General features: G+C 38.8%; 1 protein-coding gene across 12 annotated transcripts in view; it reads left to right on the forward strand.

The window, feature by feature from the left end:
• Positions 1-15431, forward strand: part of GCNT1 (glucosaminyl (N-acetyl) transferase 1) — a 148085-nt gene that overhangs the window by 29145 nt on the left and 103509 nt on the right. For 2 of the 12 annotated variants that reach the window (XM_010978067.3, XM_010978068.3), the window contains exons 3-4: positions 3185-3333; positions 4394-6188. The exons of the other annotated variants lie outside the window; for them this stretch is intronic. In XM_010978067.3, the coding sequence (XP_010976369.1) occupies positions 4534-5820 (1287 nt within the window). In that variant the 5' untranslated portion in view covers positions 3185-3333; positions 4394-4533 and the 3' untranslated portion in view covers positions 5821-6188. Of the gene's footprint in view, positions 1-3184; positions 3334-4393; positions 6189-15431 lie in introns of those variants that run through there. 12 annotated transcript variants of the gene reach the window in all.

The following is a 15431-nucleotide window of genomic DNA, read 5'->3' on the forward strand; positions in this document are numbered from 1 at the left end:
AGTTGTTTTCAACAGTTTAAGTATCAAGATGTGAATTTATTTGAGTTAATCATCTTGGAAGTCACTGAGCTTCTTGAATATCCAGTTTAGCTTTGTTTTGTTTGTTTGTTTTTTTCAATTTTCATAGGTTACTTTTTTAGAGAAGTTTTAAGTTTACAGAAAAATTACACAGAGTTCCCATTAACCTGCTCACACTGTTTTTCTTATTAGTGTTTTGCACAAGTGTGTTACATTTGTTACAATTGATGAAACAATATTGATACATTATTAGTTAATTATAATTAAGAGGGGTCAGTCTTTGTGTTGTACAAGTCTATGGATTTTGACAAATTCATAATATCCTTTAATCACCATTACAATGTCCTACAGAATAGTTTTACCACCCCCAAAAATGCCCTGTTCTGTACCTATTCATTGGTTCCTTCCTTTCTCCAAACTCCTAGCAAACACTGATCTTTTATTGTCTCTCTAGCTTTTACCTTTTCCAGAATATCACATAGTTAAACTCATACAGTTTGTAGTCTTTCCAGATTGGCTTCTTTCACTTAGTAATGTGCATTTAAGCTTTCTCTATGTCTTTTCATGGCTTGGTAGCTCATTTTTTTAAAATCACTGAATATTCCATGTTATAATTGTACCATAATTTGTTTATCCATTCACCTATTAAATGACATCATTCTTGCTTCTAGTTTTGGGCAATTATGAATAAAGCTGCTATAAACATTCACATGCCTGTTTTTGTGTCTACATATATATTCAGTTTGAATAAATAGCTATGAGTGTGATTGCTGGGTTGAATGATTAGCCTGTAAGTAGCTTTGTAAGAAACTGCCAAACTGTCTGCCAAAATGATTGTCCCTTTTGCATTCTTGGAGCTTGTTGAGCCTCTTGGATGTGAAGATTAATTTTTTAAAGTAAATTTGGGGAAGTTTCAGCCATTATTCAATTTTTTTTTCTGGAGATAGTGTACTCCCTGACTTCAAAATACACTACAAAGCTACAGTAATCAAAACAGCATGGTACAGGCAAAGAAACGGACATATAAATCAGTGGAACAGAATAGACAGCCTAGAAATAAACCCATACACTTCCGGCCAATTAATCTATGACAAAGGAGGCAAGAATATACAGTGGAGAAAAGATAGTATCTTCAGTAAGTAGTGTTGGGAAAACTGGACAGCTAAGTGTAAAAGAACAAGATTAGAACATTTCCTCACATCATATACAAAAATAAACTCAAAATAGATTAAAGACCTAAATGTGAGACCTGAAGCCATAAAACTCCTAGACAAGGATATAAGAAGAACACTCTGACATAAATTGTGACAGTAGTTTTTTTGAACTGTCTCCTAAGGCAAAGGAAATAAAAGCAAAAATAAACAATGAGACCTACTTTTAACTTAAAAGCTTTTTGCACGGCAAAGGAAACCATTGGATGAAACAAAAAGATAACCTACTGAATGGGAGAAAATATTTGTAAATGATATGACTGATAAGGGGTTCTAACCTAAAATATATAAACAGCTCATACAACTCAATATCAAAAAAAAAAAAAAGCAATACAAAAATGGGCAGAAGACATGAATAGCATTTTCCAAAGAAAATATGCAGATGGTCAAGAGCCATAAGAAAAAATGCTCAGCATTTTTGTATCATCAGACAAATGTAAACCAAAACCACAATGAGATACCAACTCACACCTGTTAAAATGACTGTCATCAAAAAGTCTACAAATAACAAATGTTGGTGAGGATGTGGAGAAAAGGGAACCCTAATACGCTGTTGGTGGGAATGTAAATTGGTGCAGCCACTATGGAAAACAGTATGGAGATTCCTCAAAAAACTAAAAATAGAGCTACTATATGATCCAGCAGTTCCACTGCTGGGAATGCATCAGAAGAAAATGAAAACGCTAATTCAAAAAGATACATGCACCCCAGTGTTCATAGCAACATTATTTACAATAGGAAAGATCTGGAGGCAACCTAAATTGTTCATCAACAGATGAATGAATAAAGAAGATGTGAAATATATATATATATGGAGAGAGAGAGAGAAAAAAATATATATATGCAGTGGAATATTACTCAACCATAAAAAGGTAACTTCTGCCATTTGCAACAATGTGGATGGACCTAGGGAGTGTTATGATTAATGAAATAAGACAGAGAAAGACAAGTACTCTGTTATTAGTGATATGTGGATTCTGGAAAATAAAGCGACTGTACATAATAAAACAGAAACAGGCTCACAGATACAGAGAACAAACTAGTGGTTACCAGTAGGGAAAGGGCAGAGGAAGAGGGGCAAGATAGGGGTTTGGGATTAAGAGACACAAAGTACCATTTGTAAAATAAATAAACAACAAGGATATGTTGTGCAGGACAAGGAAATAGAGCAGCAGTTATTTGGTAATTACTAGGGGTAAACCCTGACCATGGTTTGTTGTTGTCATTTATTTAGTGACCTACCAGAGTTAATTTTCTAAATCTATATTCTTTGTTGCATGAGGCAATTTAAGTCTCTCTTCAGTTAGCTTAGAAATTGACTGATGATTAGTCAGATTTCCTTAAATGCCTTAAGCAGAAATTGCTTAAGGATATACTTTTGTTTAGGGATGTTTTAATGGTTAAGATGCTTAAGTATTTTAGCAGAATCTCCCAGTGTTTGCCTTCCAGTAGAGGTTTGGAGTGGGATGGTAGGCCAGATAGTTGGAGGAAGATGAGATAAGCAGCTAATTCAATTGCAGAATTGTCCTTAGTGAGCCAGTGAGCACTGAGAATCCTCACAGTGAGGATAGGACATGTTGGATTTTCCAATCATAGAAGACGATCAAACTATTCCTTGGCACATACTTTGGGAGATGCTGTTAGAGTTTTCAGAAAAGTTTAGCCTAAATTGCAGGATGTCTGCAAACCTTTAGCAATCTGCAAACATAGAATTGGGGGGGGGGAAGGACTGGAGAGAAGGAAATTTTAAAAGAGAGAAATCAACCAGCCATCAGTTTGAAGAAAAAAGTGAATATGTCGAATATGACCAGCTATCATTTTGAAGAAAAAAGTGAATATGTCGAATTAGTTCACCAGTATGCTTTCTGAGCGTGTATGTATACTTATGTATGCATATATATCTTTTCATACATTTCTCTTTTTGTTTCACATGTTTGTTTTTTTTTTTTAAAAAGACTCATGGAACATAACAGCATTGCTGGATGCCTGGTACCTTTAAGAAACCTGACTGCATGAGAAGCACTCTCCATTGGCACAGGAGAATCAGAGAACTAAACCTGGAATCAGAGAACTAAATGAGCCAAACTTTTCTTGATTTTTAATGGTAAAAAGTCTAAGTACTTTTGGTAACATTATTCTACACTAATCATAGTCAGTTATTTATTTTTATTTGTATTAGTAATATTCACAATTTATTTCCTAGTATTTAAAAGTTCTGGTGCTAATTCTGTTGTTGAAAAATTTTTAAATCTCTATAAATCTGGTATTGAGATAATTGATGGTATTTGACTTTCTTTATTAGAACAATTGCCATGTTATAAAGTTGGCTTTTGAAAACAAAACAATAATTGTAAATTTGTAAATATATTACATAATAAAACTGGGTTAGGTTGATGGAATTTGAATATAGAAGGGTCTTCCATAAATTACAATTTGTGTACAAGCAGTGTTCCTCAGCAAGTCTTAATTATTATAACTTATTATAATTAATGCAGAAAATGCAAAGCTGTTTCTTTCGGGTTGTGTAAGTCTTCTCTTCCTATGGTGCTCACTGTTGGGAGCTGAACAAAGTGACGTCAACCCAAAACAGTCCCAAATCTGACTTGATTTCACCTGAGACTTTCTGGTCCCATTTGAAAATCCAGTTGACCTGCTTTTCCTTCAGAGGTTCTTAAAAGTCACAGCCATTTCGGAATACCTTCTTAAGTGCACCTCCAATCCTAAATTGGCGAAGAGCAGAATGGATCTGATCTCTTCAAATATTTGGGGCCGCTGATGCCAACTGATGGACATGAATGGATATGTCAGGAGAACCCAAAATAGTCATGATGTCAAGGGTAGGGGTACTAATTAGCACTGGCATAGGATCAAAAACTCACTAGCTATGGAGAATTCAGTGATTATGGTCTAGGTCTTCAACTGTGTTTTGCACCTCAATATACCTGAGAGGTAAAATGTTGATTGCAGGATATTCTAGTATATCCTTGCACTCAGTATTTTTTTACAGTGGGTTTCCTGTAACCCTGCTTCCTTTCCTCTGGCTGACCCACTCTATTTTTGTCTTAAACATCTCACCTCATAGCAAAGAGGGCAGTTTTTGAACCTCACAGGATGTCGTGAAAGACTGTACTTATGCACACATATCCTTTCTATTTTTCTTTTAGTGCTATTCTCCATTTCAAGATGCCTTTGCACTTCTGAAACATGCAAACTGACAAACCTCCAGGCCACGATCGAGGGGAAATCATTACTGCTTGAAGCCTGGGAAACTGCTCTTAATAAAGCCAAGCCCTCAGTTGTTGAAATGCTGAGGAAGTTGTGGAGGAGGAGACTTTTTTCTTATCCCACTAAATACTACTTCTTACTTCTTGTTTTTTCCCTAGTCACCTTCTCTGTTTTAAGAATTCATCAAAAGCCTGAACTTGTAAGTTTCAGACACTTGCAGCTGGCAGAAGAGAACCCTAGTCGTAATATTAATTGCACCAAAGTTTTACAGGGTGATGTAGATGAAATCCAAAAGGTAAAGCTTGAGAGTCTAACAGTGGAATTTAGGAAGCGCCCTCGATGGACAACCTACAACTACGTCAACATGACCAGTGATTGTGCTGCTTTCATCAAGAAGCGCAAATACATTGTAGAACCCCTTAGTAAAGAAGAGGCAGAGTTTCCAATAGCATATTCTATAGTGGTTCATCACAAAATCGAAATGCTCGACAGGCTCCTGAGGGCCATCTATATGCCTCAGAATTTCTACTGCATTCACGTGGACAAAAAATCCGAGGAATCCTTTTTGGCTGCAGTGATTGGCATTGCGTCTTGTTTCAGTAACGTTTTTGTGGCCAGGCAACTGGAGAGTGTGGTGTATGCCTCGTGGAGCCGGGTTCAGGCTGACATCAACTGCATGCAGGACCTCTACAAAATGAGTGCGGACTGGAAGTACTTGATCAATCTCTGCGGTATGGATTTTCCGATTAAAACCAACCTGGAAATTGTCAGGAAGCTCAAGTCGTTAATGGGCGAGAACAACCTAGAAACCGAGAAAATGCCCGCCCATAAAAAAGAAAGGTGGAAAAAGCACTATACAGTGGTTAATGGAAAGCTGACAAACATGGGGACTGACAAAATACATCCTCCTCTTGAAACGCCGCTGTTTTCAGGCAGCGCCTATTTTGTGGTCAGTAGGAAGTATGTGGGCTATGTGCTTGAGAATGAAAAAATCCAGAAGTTTATGGAGTGGGCAAAAGATACATACAGCCCAGACGAGTATCTCTGGGCCACTATTCAGAGGATGCCTGAAGTCCCAGGCTCACTGTCCTTAAGTTCTAAGTACGACATGTCAGACATGCACTCTATTGCCAGGTTTGTTAAGTGGCAGTACTTTGAAGGTGACGTTTCCAAGGGCGCCCCCTACCCGCCGTGCAGCGGCATCCACGTGCGCTCTGTATGTGTTTTCGGAGCCGGTGACTTGAACTGGATGCTGCACGTGCACCACCTGTTTGCCAATAAGTTTGACACAGACATAGACTTCTTTGCCATCCAGTGTTTGGACGAGCATCTGCGGCATAAAGCCCTGGAGACATTAAAACACTAACCGTTGGTGGCAGTTTTAGAAATAAGAAGAAGGATGCATGAGATGTACCCCCATTTGATTCTTCTGCCTACAGAATCTAACTCTTTATGTCAGAGAAGCTTTGATGTTTCTGCAGAGCACAGTCGGTTAGAAAGATTGCAGTTTTAAGCCTTGACTTAGACTTAATGTGAGACCAGGGCACGTTGCAATGCATTGTAAGGAAAGGTGGCCCGGGTGACTGGAGAGGAGGCTGAATACAATCTAGCCTATTAAAAGAGCTCAGGGACTTAACAAAAAACCCTAAGACTTGACCTGTGCCAAAATTACTTGGAGAGCTTTAAATATGATGATTTTCCTGATTTTAATAAATTTATAGCAACAACCAATAGGAGGTTATTTATCTTGTAGGTTATATTTGTTGAAAGAGAAATGTGACTTTAAATGAACATTGTAAATGATTTACCCTCTGCTGTAACATTGCGCTGTTGTGTATCTGTGCCATCTCAGGGAACTTGAAAAAACGGGCTTGATTGCACGTGAATATTTTTCATTTAACAATGTACATGTTTTTTTAAAAGAAAAAAAAAGCACAATTACTAGTTTAGTTGATTCTGTGAATCATCTTAGATTATTAGAAAAGATATCATCTTAGATTATTTAAAAAGTTAAGGTGTCTTTGTTTATTGTCGTAGTGTCTACAAAGTAACTCAATTTTTTCAAGTAGTTGTCTATCTACTCCTCTCCCCAGTCTCCCCTCACCCTGATATTAAGCTGTATATAAACTTATTTTCATTATTCCCCATATTACAGCCTCAGTTCTCTTCTGTGATCTGACTGGCAGTAATTAGCATGGAGAGCTAAGATAGAAAGGGCGAAGTAGGTGTGGCAGAAGGGAGGAGTCGTCATATTTGGACAATTTCTAAGGCTTATGATGAGTGATAAAACCAGCAATTTGTACAGAAATCACGGCTGTGGCTTTTGGACCTGCTTGTGTCCATCCTTCCAGGCTATTGTGTCCTACTGTCACCTGTGTCTCCTTTTGAAAACAACTGACTTCCTCTGTCCTTTTTCATGTTAACCTGCTCATTGGTTGTTCCTTAGCTCTTGCATTGTAAGTTTCCTTCTCTCCCAGAACCTATGAATAGGGGAAAGGCATGCTTGAAGGCTTGGGAATCCTAAAGGGGACATTAGGTTTGGAGCAAATTGTGTCAGTATTGATACTATTCTCAGCATATGGTTTTTACTCTACTTTTCACTGAAAGACAAATGATTTGAGGTTGCTATTGTGCTGTCTCATATCGCAAAGAAAGTGAAGATTTAAAAAAAGCAAACAACTTGCCTTTTTGATAAGCTGATACTGTTCAACAAAAGATGTAAGAGGAAGTGTGAAGCTTTATCTTTTATCTGAGACTCTAAATAAGAATCAAATCCATGTGCTTTATTTTTAAAACTTAGCCAACTTAAATTGTATATTAGAAATTCGTATCAGACAGTTTTCAAACATTCAACTGAGAAAACTGTTTTTTCTTCCTCAGGGTTAGGAAATTTTCATTTTATGGAAAGGCTTGTTACACTGACCCTCCTGAATGAGAGTTTCACATTTTTGGAAAGTTTCATTTGTAAATGTGCAAGCCAGTGGATTGCTATGGTTTGCATGATTTAATATGGCAGCCAGTGTTGGACCAAAAAAGGAAGAAAAAAACTTCTTTGAAAATTCAAGAGATGATGTCAATGAGAGCATTGTATGCAGAGTGTTTTGTCTCTGTTGGTTTCTAAACCAGTTTGTCCTTTTCATGCATGTCACATGTTTCTCCATGATAACTTTCAGAAGAAAGAGTTAGGGCTCTTTTTTTTTTTTTTTTTAAATTCTAAAACCAGTGATTTTCACTGACATATTTGTGTCTGTGCTTTGTGTTTTTAAACTTCATTCATGGTGTCTGAAATACTATACCATAGACTTTTTCCATTTTATTTTGAACATTTGCAAATCTATAGGAAAATTAAAAATAATAGTACAGTAAACACCATATAACCATCATCTGGAGACATTGTTTGTTAATATCGTGCCCATTTGCTTTCAGTTGAATGGATCTTTGAATTTAGCAAAATTGAAAATTGAAAAAAATTTACAAACAACCGAAGTTATCATTAATCGAAGTGCTCTTATTGTAGCGTGACTGAATCCAATTGATATTTAAATTGGCAGTTTTTGAGGGATTTTTTTCTCCACTATATATATAAAAACAGGATTTTCAAAATAATTTCCCCAAGCCCCAGACTCAAAGTGTGGCCTGACCATCTTTTATGCAGCTGTATATCTCGTCTTTCTAGTACGGCACTTGTTGAGATGTGTCTGAATATCACCCTATTGTTAATGGCTCTTTCAGGGATCATATAGGCATGAGAACTCATTAATTTTGTACTTCTCAGCATAACTTAACACAAATGAAATTCATCCTATTCAGCCAAGCAACTTGAAGAATCAAGATGATTTCAAAAGGAAACCTATACTCGATTTAGAAAAAGCAAAAATGTCATAAGTTCTTTGGGAAAGATACGTCATTTAAATTGCTTCCTATATGTCAGTTATTAAACACTAATTTCTTTTTACTGTCATTTAAGGTCTTTTATAGGGAATTACTGGAAATCGTATTCCCAAATAAATCCTTAAATGTACATCAACTGCAGTTTCGTAATGGAAGGATTCTAGTCAATGAAGTGCTTACTGATTGGGATTCACATATTACTTACAAAGGACAAGAGTTAACAAAAATAGTTCTTCCTTTATAGGCAGTGACCTAGGCTCTTCCCAGACCATGGTAAACAGCCATTCAGCCTTGGAAATGCAAAACGTTCCTTGTCTCTAGACGCGTATTTGTATCATTCATCAAGTACAAGTCACTTTAATGAAATAAATGGACTTTGTTCTGTCGTCATTTGAGGAAGAAGAAGCCATGTTTTACTTCATTTCATCTGTAGAGTCAACTGGACTAAACTTTTTTAGTTGGCTTAGAAAAATACTCATTTTTCATTTTGGTAAACATAAAAAAAAAATGCAGTACTTTCATGGCACGTGTGGTTACCGTAAGTTTTCCTCTCGAATGTGGACACAACTGAAAACATTTGAACTAGTCATATCACCATTCAAATGAGCTATTTAGAAACGAATGCCTTGTGTCCACAAGTTACTCTTACTTTTTAGCTGCCAGCACCTCAATATTAGATTTAGTAGTTGGATGTGATAGTTTGTAACCAACAAAGAGTTCTGTGTGAGGAGTGATTAAAAACAGAAGATTAATTCTCTAGGCAGAAATGCCTGAGAGACAGAGGATGTGTCAGTGGGAGAAACTGTAACCCAGATTATGCAGAAGGACCTGGACAGAGGATTAAAAACGAGTGCAATTTAATAGTATTGCTTTCTGGGCATTACTGACTTCAGCTGGTGTCCACTGAGGAACCGGGGCCACACATTCTGACAAGGTCTGTGACTTGCTGTGGTTTGAAGGTGGAGGGCACACCTGAGGGAAAAGGGCAGCCCCCTCCCCTGGAATATTGAATGTCTGCTCCGGATGTCTTCTCACCTGACCTGTTAAACCCTGCTGGGTGTTCTTTCGCCCCATTTTAGATGAAACAGACTCTAGAAAGGGGCAACATGGACTGACCTCAGGTTTTCTCAAAAACTTGAGAGCTTTACATATCCTTTAGAAACCTGCTTGTCCAAGATTTAATTTTAATATGTGCTTCAAGTTTTCAGGGCTTGTCATCAGAATATTGATTTAATATTTTTCAGTGTAATAAAATCCCAACTAGAAGTGAATTATAACTTGAGAAAGGAAAGACTGTTTTCATTAGTGCAGATGATAACGATTGTCCAAGTAGAAAGCCCAGGAATCTTGTCTCCAAATTGATAAAAATTTGGCAAGTACTGCCAGATATCTCAAAATTAATAGTTTAACCATATTCAAGCAAAAGAGATGTTTTAAGATATAGGGGAATAGGTTATCTTTCATCATGGCAATAAGCTGTGTAAAATGTAGACAATTTAAGATATGTGTGGGATCTATCTGAATAAAAGACTACTATAGATTAAAAAAAATTGTGCTCCTAGCTGGTAAATATTTTAAACACGATCCTTCCTAGATCAGTTCATCAGTCAAATATAAGCCCAATCATATTTTTAAAGGGTTGACAGAATTGTTCTAAATTTCATCCAAAAGAAAAAAAAAGTTCAAGAATAGCTAGGAATGCTTTGAAAGAGGAGATTAATGGAGTTGTGTAATACTAGATATGAAACCATATTTTAATTTTTTTTTTTTGTAATGGAGGTACAGGGGATTGAACCCAGGACCTTGTGCATACTAAGCATGCAACCTTACTACTGAACTATACCCTCTTCCCTTTCTTTTTTTAAAGAATTAAAAAAAAAATAGAATGAAGCCATATTTTAAAGGTAAAAAATATTAAAGAATACTACAAGTTTGTTTTTGAACTCTCAGTTTGCTAATAGTGATAGCCCAGAAATAGAAGTTAGTATATGTAAAATATTGCAAAGGAACCATCAGAATGTAGTGAGGAGGGGAAGGGTATACTTAATAATTACCTGTTTGGAGAACATTAAATTATAGCTTTGTAATGTGCACCAAAACCCAGACGGTTTGAGAATGACAATAAACTGGAAGAGCATGTCGATGGCTATCTTTGCATGTGATGGAGTTTTCTGAATAAAAGCAGTGGGAGGATTCAGTAGAGAACAGATAACAGATTTAGCTGAAAGTATTCCTGGATATGAGAAAGCAAAAGACAATTAGAATTGGAAAATTCACCAACAGATTTTGAAAGAAGGAGGCTGAATATCTTAATATGGAAATTATTTATGCTTTAAAAAAAAAAAACAGCTTTACTGGCCTATAATTCAGGTACCATACAGTTCACCCATTTTAAGTTTCCAATTCAGTGGTTTTTAGTATAACATCACAATCAGGTTGAGAGCATTTTCATCACCCCCAAAGAAATTGTGTACTCTTCCATGGTCACTCCCCATTACTTTTCAATCCCCTTATACTAATACATTGTTTAAAAGCATTAAAACGCCAAGAGTAGAAGGAGCAAAGGATGTAAAATTCGCAGAAGATAAAATAAGGGGACTACAAATGGCTAATATAAAAATCTGAAATTCAATTAAAAATCCAAATGAAAACAATTTTTATAACCCCAAATTAGGGTGATTTTTTTTTGTTTGTTTTGGAGAATTTTGTGTGTTTTTTTTTTTAATGAGACTATATTGAGGAACACATGCTCATATCACAGGGGTGATTGTTAAAACTTGCCATGGAGAGACTATAAGAACAAATTCTTTAATCAATAATTCACTTCTTGGAAAATATCCTAGGGGACTAGTGAGAGGTCTGGATCTGCATTTAAACCCAGTGTTTGTTATATCCTTATTTATGGTGAAATGCAAAAAGAATAAATCTCCAGCGATAGAGGAATAATTATGTACTTTAAAAGTATTCATAGGGTGATGTATTATGGAATATTACAGTATGTCTGATGTCATGGAAAATCACTGTAGGTTAAAGGAGGTAAACAAACAGGAACACTTCATATAATGTGATCTCAGTTATGTAAGAGAATGATATTGAACAAAAAGGAGCATTTAGAATTTCCTTGAAATACCACATCTTGATATTTTGAGAACTATTCCTTCCAGCTCTATAAAATTGTTGCGTGCCAGATATTTATTTGGAGCATTTTCCACATATGGTTTGCCTTAGGGAGTCTTACGAAGACTCCTCACCCCCAGCCTTTGCTTGGTGGATAGCGGGGGAGGAGCCCCGCTCTCTTGGGGCACTCCTCTTTTACCCACAGACATGTTTTGAGATTTAAGTTTTGGTGCTTTGCAGCATGTCTTGAGGCCTTATACTCTGGGAAACCCTGTGAGATACTGCAGTTGTATACCCTAGGGGGAGGAGAACCAATCCTGCAAGGTACTGTCACCCTGGCTTCAGGGCCCCAGGGTGCTCTGATCAGCAGCTGTTTTGCCTCTAGCTCCTTAGAATCTGTTACTGGAACTCATTTTCTGATGCCAGGTAAATGATAATTACTAACTAGGCGAGGGTGGTCCGTTTCTCTCAGCTGCATGCCAGCGCAGAACAGATGTTCCCCTTCAGCAGGAGGACGTGAAAATATTCACATGGGCAGCGTGGGAGTCACTTGGGTGAACAGTCTTGGTGTGGGAGGAGGATCCGGTTTAAATCCAGATTTTTGTGCCCTTTCATATGAGGGCTCACTACCTCTAATATTAGCTAAGGAACAGAAGCCGATGCTTTCTTTAAAAAAACAACAGAAAAACACAACTTTTTTTCTTTTTAGAAGGATTTACTTCTGCAGAGCTGATCATTAGTTGTAACGTTACTGGGTATACGTTGGGTGTATCTCATGTATCTTCTTAGTCTTCAGACTTACTAGTAAACTTCCTGACCCAGTTATAATGCCTTCATTTAACTTGGTTCAAAGGAGACAAGTTTTCCCTCGGGGCGCGTTTTCCCTACTTCTTTCCAAAGAAGAACACCCCTTCAAAGCAACTACTTAAAAGCGCATTGAGGTAATAACGACCACGGCTAGTATTTGGCGAGCGTTTCCTCTTTGCACGTTCTAAGCGCTTTGTACTTTACCACCTCCTTTCCCTTCAGGGCAACCTTGGGAGCAGATGCCACTGTTGGCCCAGTTTGCAAAGAGGGCAGAGAAGTACGTGACTCTGTAACAAATGGCGTATCTTTTACCAAAATGTTCCCCTCCAGTCCTTTCACCTCCTTTCTACCATCTCAATTCTCCCATCTCCTTCCCCAGACCCTGTCCTGCCCTGAGTGTAGTATTCAATTTTTTTTTAAAAACAAGCCAATGCATTGAGAAAGAAAAAAGGGTGGACACCAAAAGAATTAATCTTTGAGTCTTGCTGAAATCAGCCCTCAGAAAGTGTGTGGAGGGAGAGGAGAGAAAGGGCGTGAGTTTGATGAGGGTGACTGAAGGAGAGGCGGGCAGGGAACCCTGAGCTATCGTTGACTTAAAGGTAGGAGGAAAGGAGGGAAAGAAGAGTCTCGAAGCCACAAAGGGGAATAGTTTCACTTGCCATTGGTCTTAACACTTGAAAGCCTGAGAGATTTGACAGGGAGATGTCTGGGCATCAAATTAATGAGAAGTGCCAACCTCCAAATTTCCAGGGACGGTCTCTGTTTGAGAATACTCGCTTGCGGTTGACCACTGTTTCTCCAGCTAATGCAGTAAATATGCCTTTGCACCTCCAAAGAAGGGTGGCCCTGGAGATGTGAGGAACCACAGGTAATTTGTGTTTGGCTCAGCCCCGTTTGCTGGCTTTTGTGTTGCTGAGGAAACTATACAAACTGTTGGATTTGGCAAAGGAATGTGAGGGCCGGAGGTACCAGCCAGGAAGGCCAGAAAGGACAGTTGGGGCTGGACAGTGGGGGGCCTGCAGCCTATGGAGAAGAATTTGAGGGTAAGGGGAGCTTGTGAAGGGAGTGGTCTTCACCTTCTCCTGGGTCTCCAGTGACCCGCCATCCTGCTCTGCCCGGTACTGAGGCAATTCCTGGGGTGCTCACACCAAGAGGAGTTGGTCACACTTTCCTTGTCTTTCCCTGCGAATCTTCAGGAAAATCCCCACCAGTGCTTTGTGAGTGGATTTTATGCTTTCTGGGCATTAACAATTCAGGAATTAGTGTGGAGGCAGGTATGAGAAAACAGGGGCCCACAGGTAACCGGAGTCAAATCCCTAATTCTTACTGAGGAGAGAATTATAACCAAGCAGGGCGTGAGGGTGGCATCCACTTCCGGTACCTGAGAAGCTTAAGTCAAACTGTGTGTATCCAGGCCCTCCCACCTCTGGAGGGGTCTTTGTGGGCAGGGCTCGTGGATGGGTAGAACTCAAAATGAGCCCAGTGAAGCTGGTTCCAGTTATGATGTGTCAGTGTGTGTCCTGAATTACACCCACCAAACTGCAGGCTCTCCTTTGGAAAACCCTTCTGTGATCTACCCCGTTACTCAGGTGTCCATCCTGGTGTGGCCTCTCTGCCCCCAGGCAATCCCTAGGGTTTCTGTTCTTAATGGTGCTTCTACCCAAATGCTCCTCTCTTGTCATCAGGCTGTTCAGTCCCTCATCCTCTCTCACCTGGAGCACTGCCAGCAGACAGTAGCAGCAAATACTTAACCCAACGTGCCAAGCACTGACCTAAGCAGTTTACAAATATAAGCTCATTTACCCCTCACCACCATTTTATGGTGTGCACACCCATTGTCCACATTCTGTAAATATAAGAATAAAGCAGCTCAGGGAGGTCAGGTTACTTAGCTAAGTCACACAGCATGTCCACTGTCAGAGTGATTTATCAGAAATGAAAATTTAGTCATTTCACACTTTTCCTTACCCCCTTTCCATGATGCCCAGTTGCCTAAAAGATAAAATACTGATTTCTTCACATGGCACATGAGACCCTCCTGGATCTGGCCCCTGCCTCCCTCTCCAGCCTTTTTTGCACATGGTACTCCATCCATTTGGACCACATGTGGTTTTCTAAACACGTGACGCTGTTTCATGTCTCCTTGAATAGGACTTCTCTGGGGTTTTTGTCCCCTGGTACCGTCTACTCAGCATGCATCTGATAAACAATGGTCTGGAGAAACCAGCTCTTCTCTCACTTTCAGCCTGTGTGTTTTCTCCCCTCTTAACACGGACTGAGAGTAAGAGGGTGCTTGGGTTTCTGCATCCATCTTACAGGAATCAGGAAGGTTATCAAATGTCGAGGAAGCAGGTGGAGAAAGAGATATAGATTGTGGGGCTGCCCTTTGAATCCTGGAGCAAGCTGAGCCCCGGGCTGTTCACTCAGAGGATCCAGTAAATTCTGACTTTTATTGTTTAAGAGAGATTGAGCTTTTTTTTTTTTTTTTTTTTTTTTTTTAAAGCACTTGCATCAGAAGCGGTCCTCATTCATACTATATGCTGCTAGAATACATTTTCCAGGCTTTCAGAGCAGAAACCCTCACCTGTTGACACTCAACTCAGGCATCATCTTCTCTATTATATGGCCCTTCCTGACCATCACTTTTTCCCTTCTGGCTTAGGAAAATGACCGCTCTGATCTCTGGCTTCCACGTATCTTATGTAGAGTTTATCACCACCATCAAAAATTAACTATTGAAATTACTCATATACTTGCATGTGCATTTGGGTGTATATATTTTTAAAAAGTAGACTTTAAGGGCAGTTTTAGGTCCACAGCGAAACTGAGGACAGAGTTTCCCCATACCTCCTGCCCAACCCCACACAGCCTTCCCCACTATCAACATCCCAAACCAGAGTGGTTCATTTGTTATAATAGATGAACCTGCATTGATACATCATTATCACCCCAGATCTGTAGTTTGCATTATGGTTCCCTCTTGGTGTGTAGTCTTTGGGTTTTGAGAAGTGTGTAATGACATGTATCCACCATTAGAGTATCATAGCGGAATGGTTCCACTGCTCTACAAATCCTCTGTGTTCTGCCTATTCATTCCTCTCCTCCCACCCCGGGCGACCACTGATCTTTTCACTATCTCCATAGTTTTTGCTTCTTCCAAAA

This window comes from Camelus dromedarius, chromosome 10, assembly GCF_036321535.1.
Source record: "Camelus dromedarius isolate mCamDro1 chromosome 10, mCamDro1.pat, whole genome shotgun sequence".
Lineage (NCBI taxonomy): Eukaryota > Metazoa > Chordata > Mammalia > Artiodactyla > Camelidae > Camelus > Camelus dromedarius.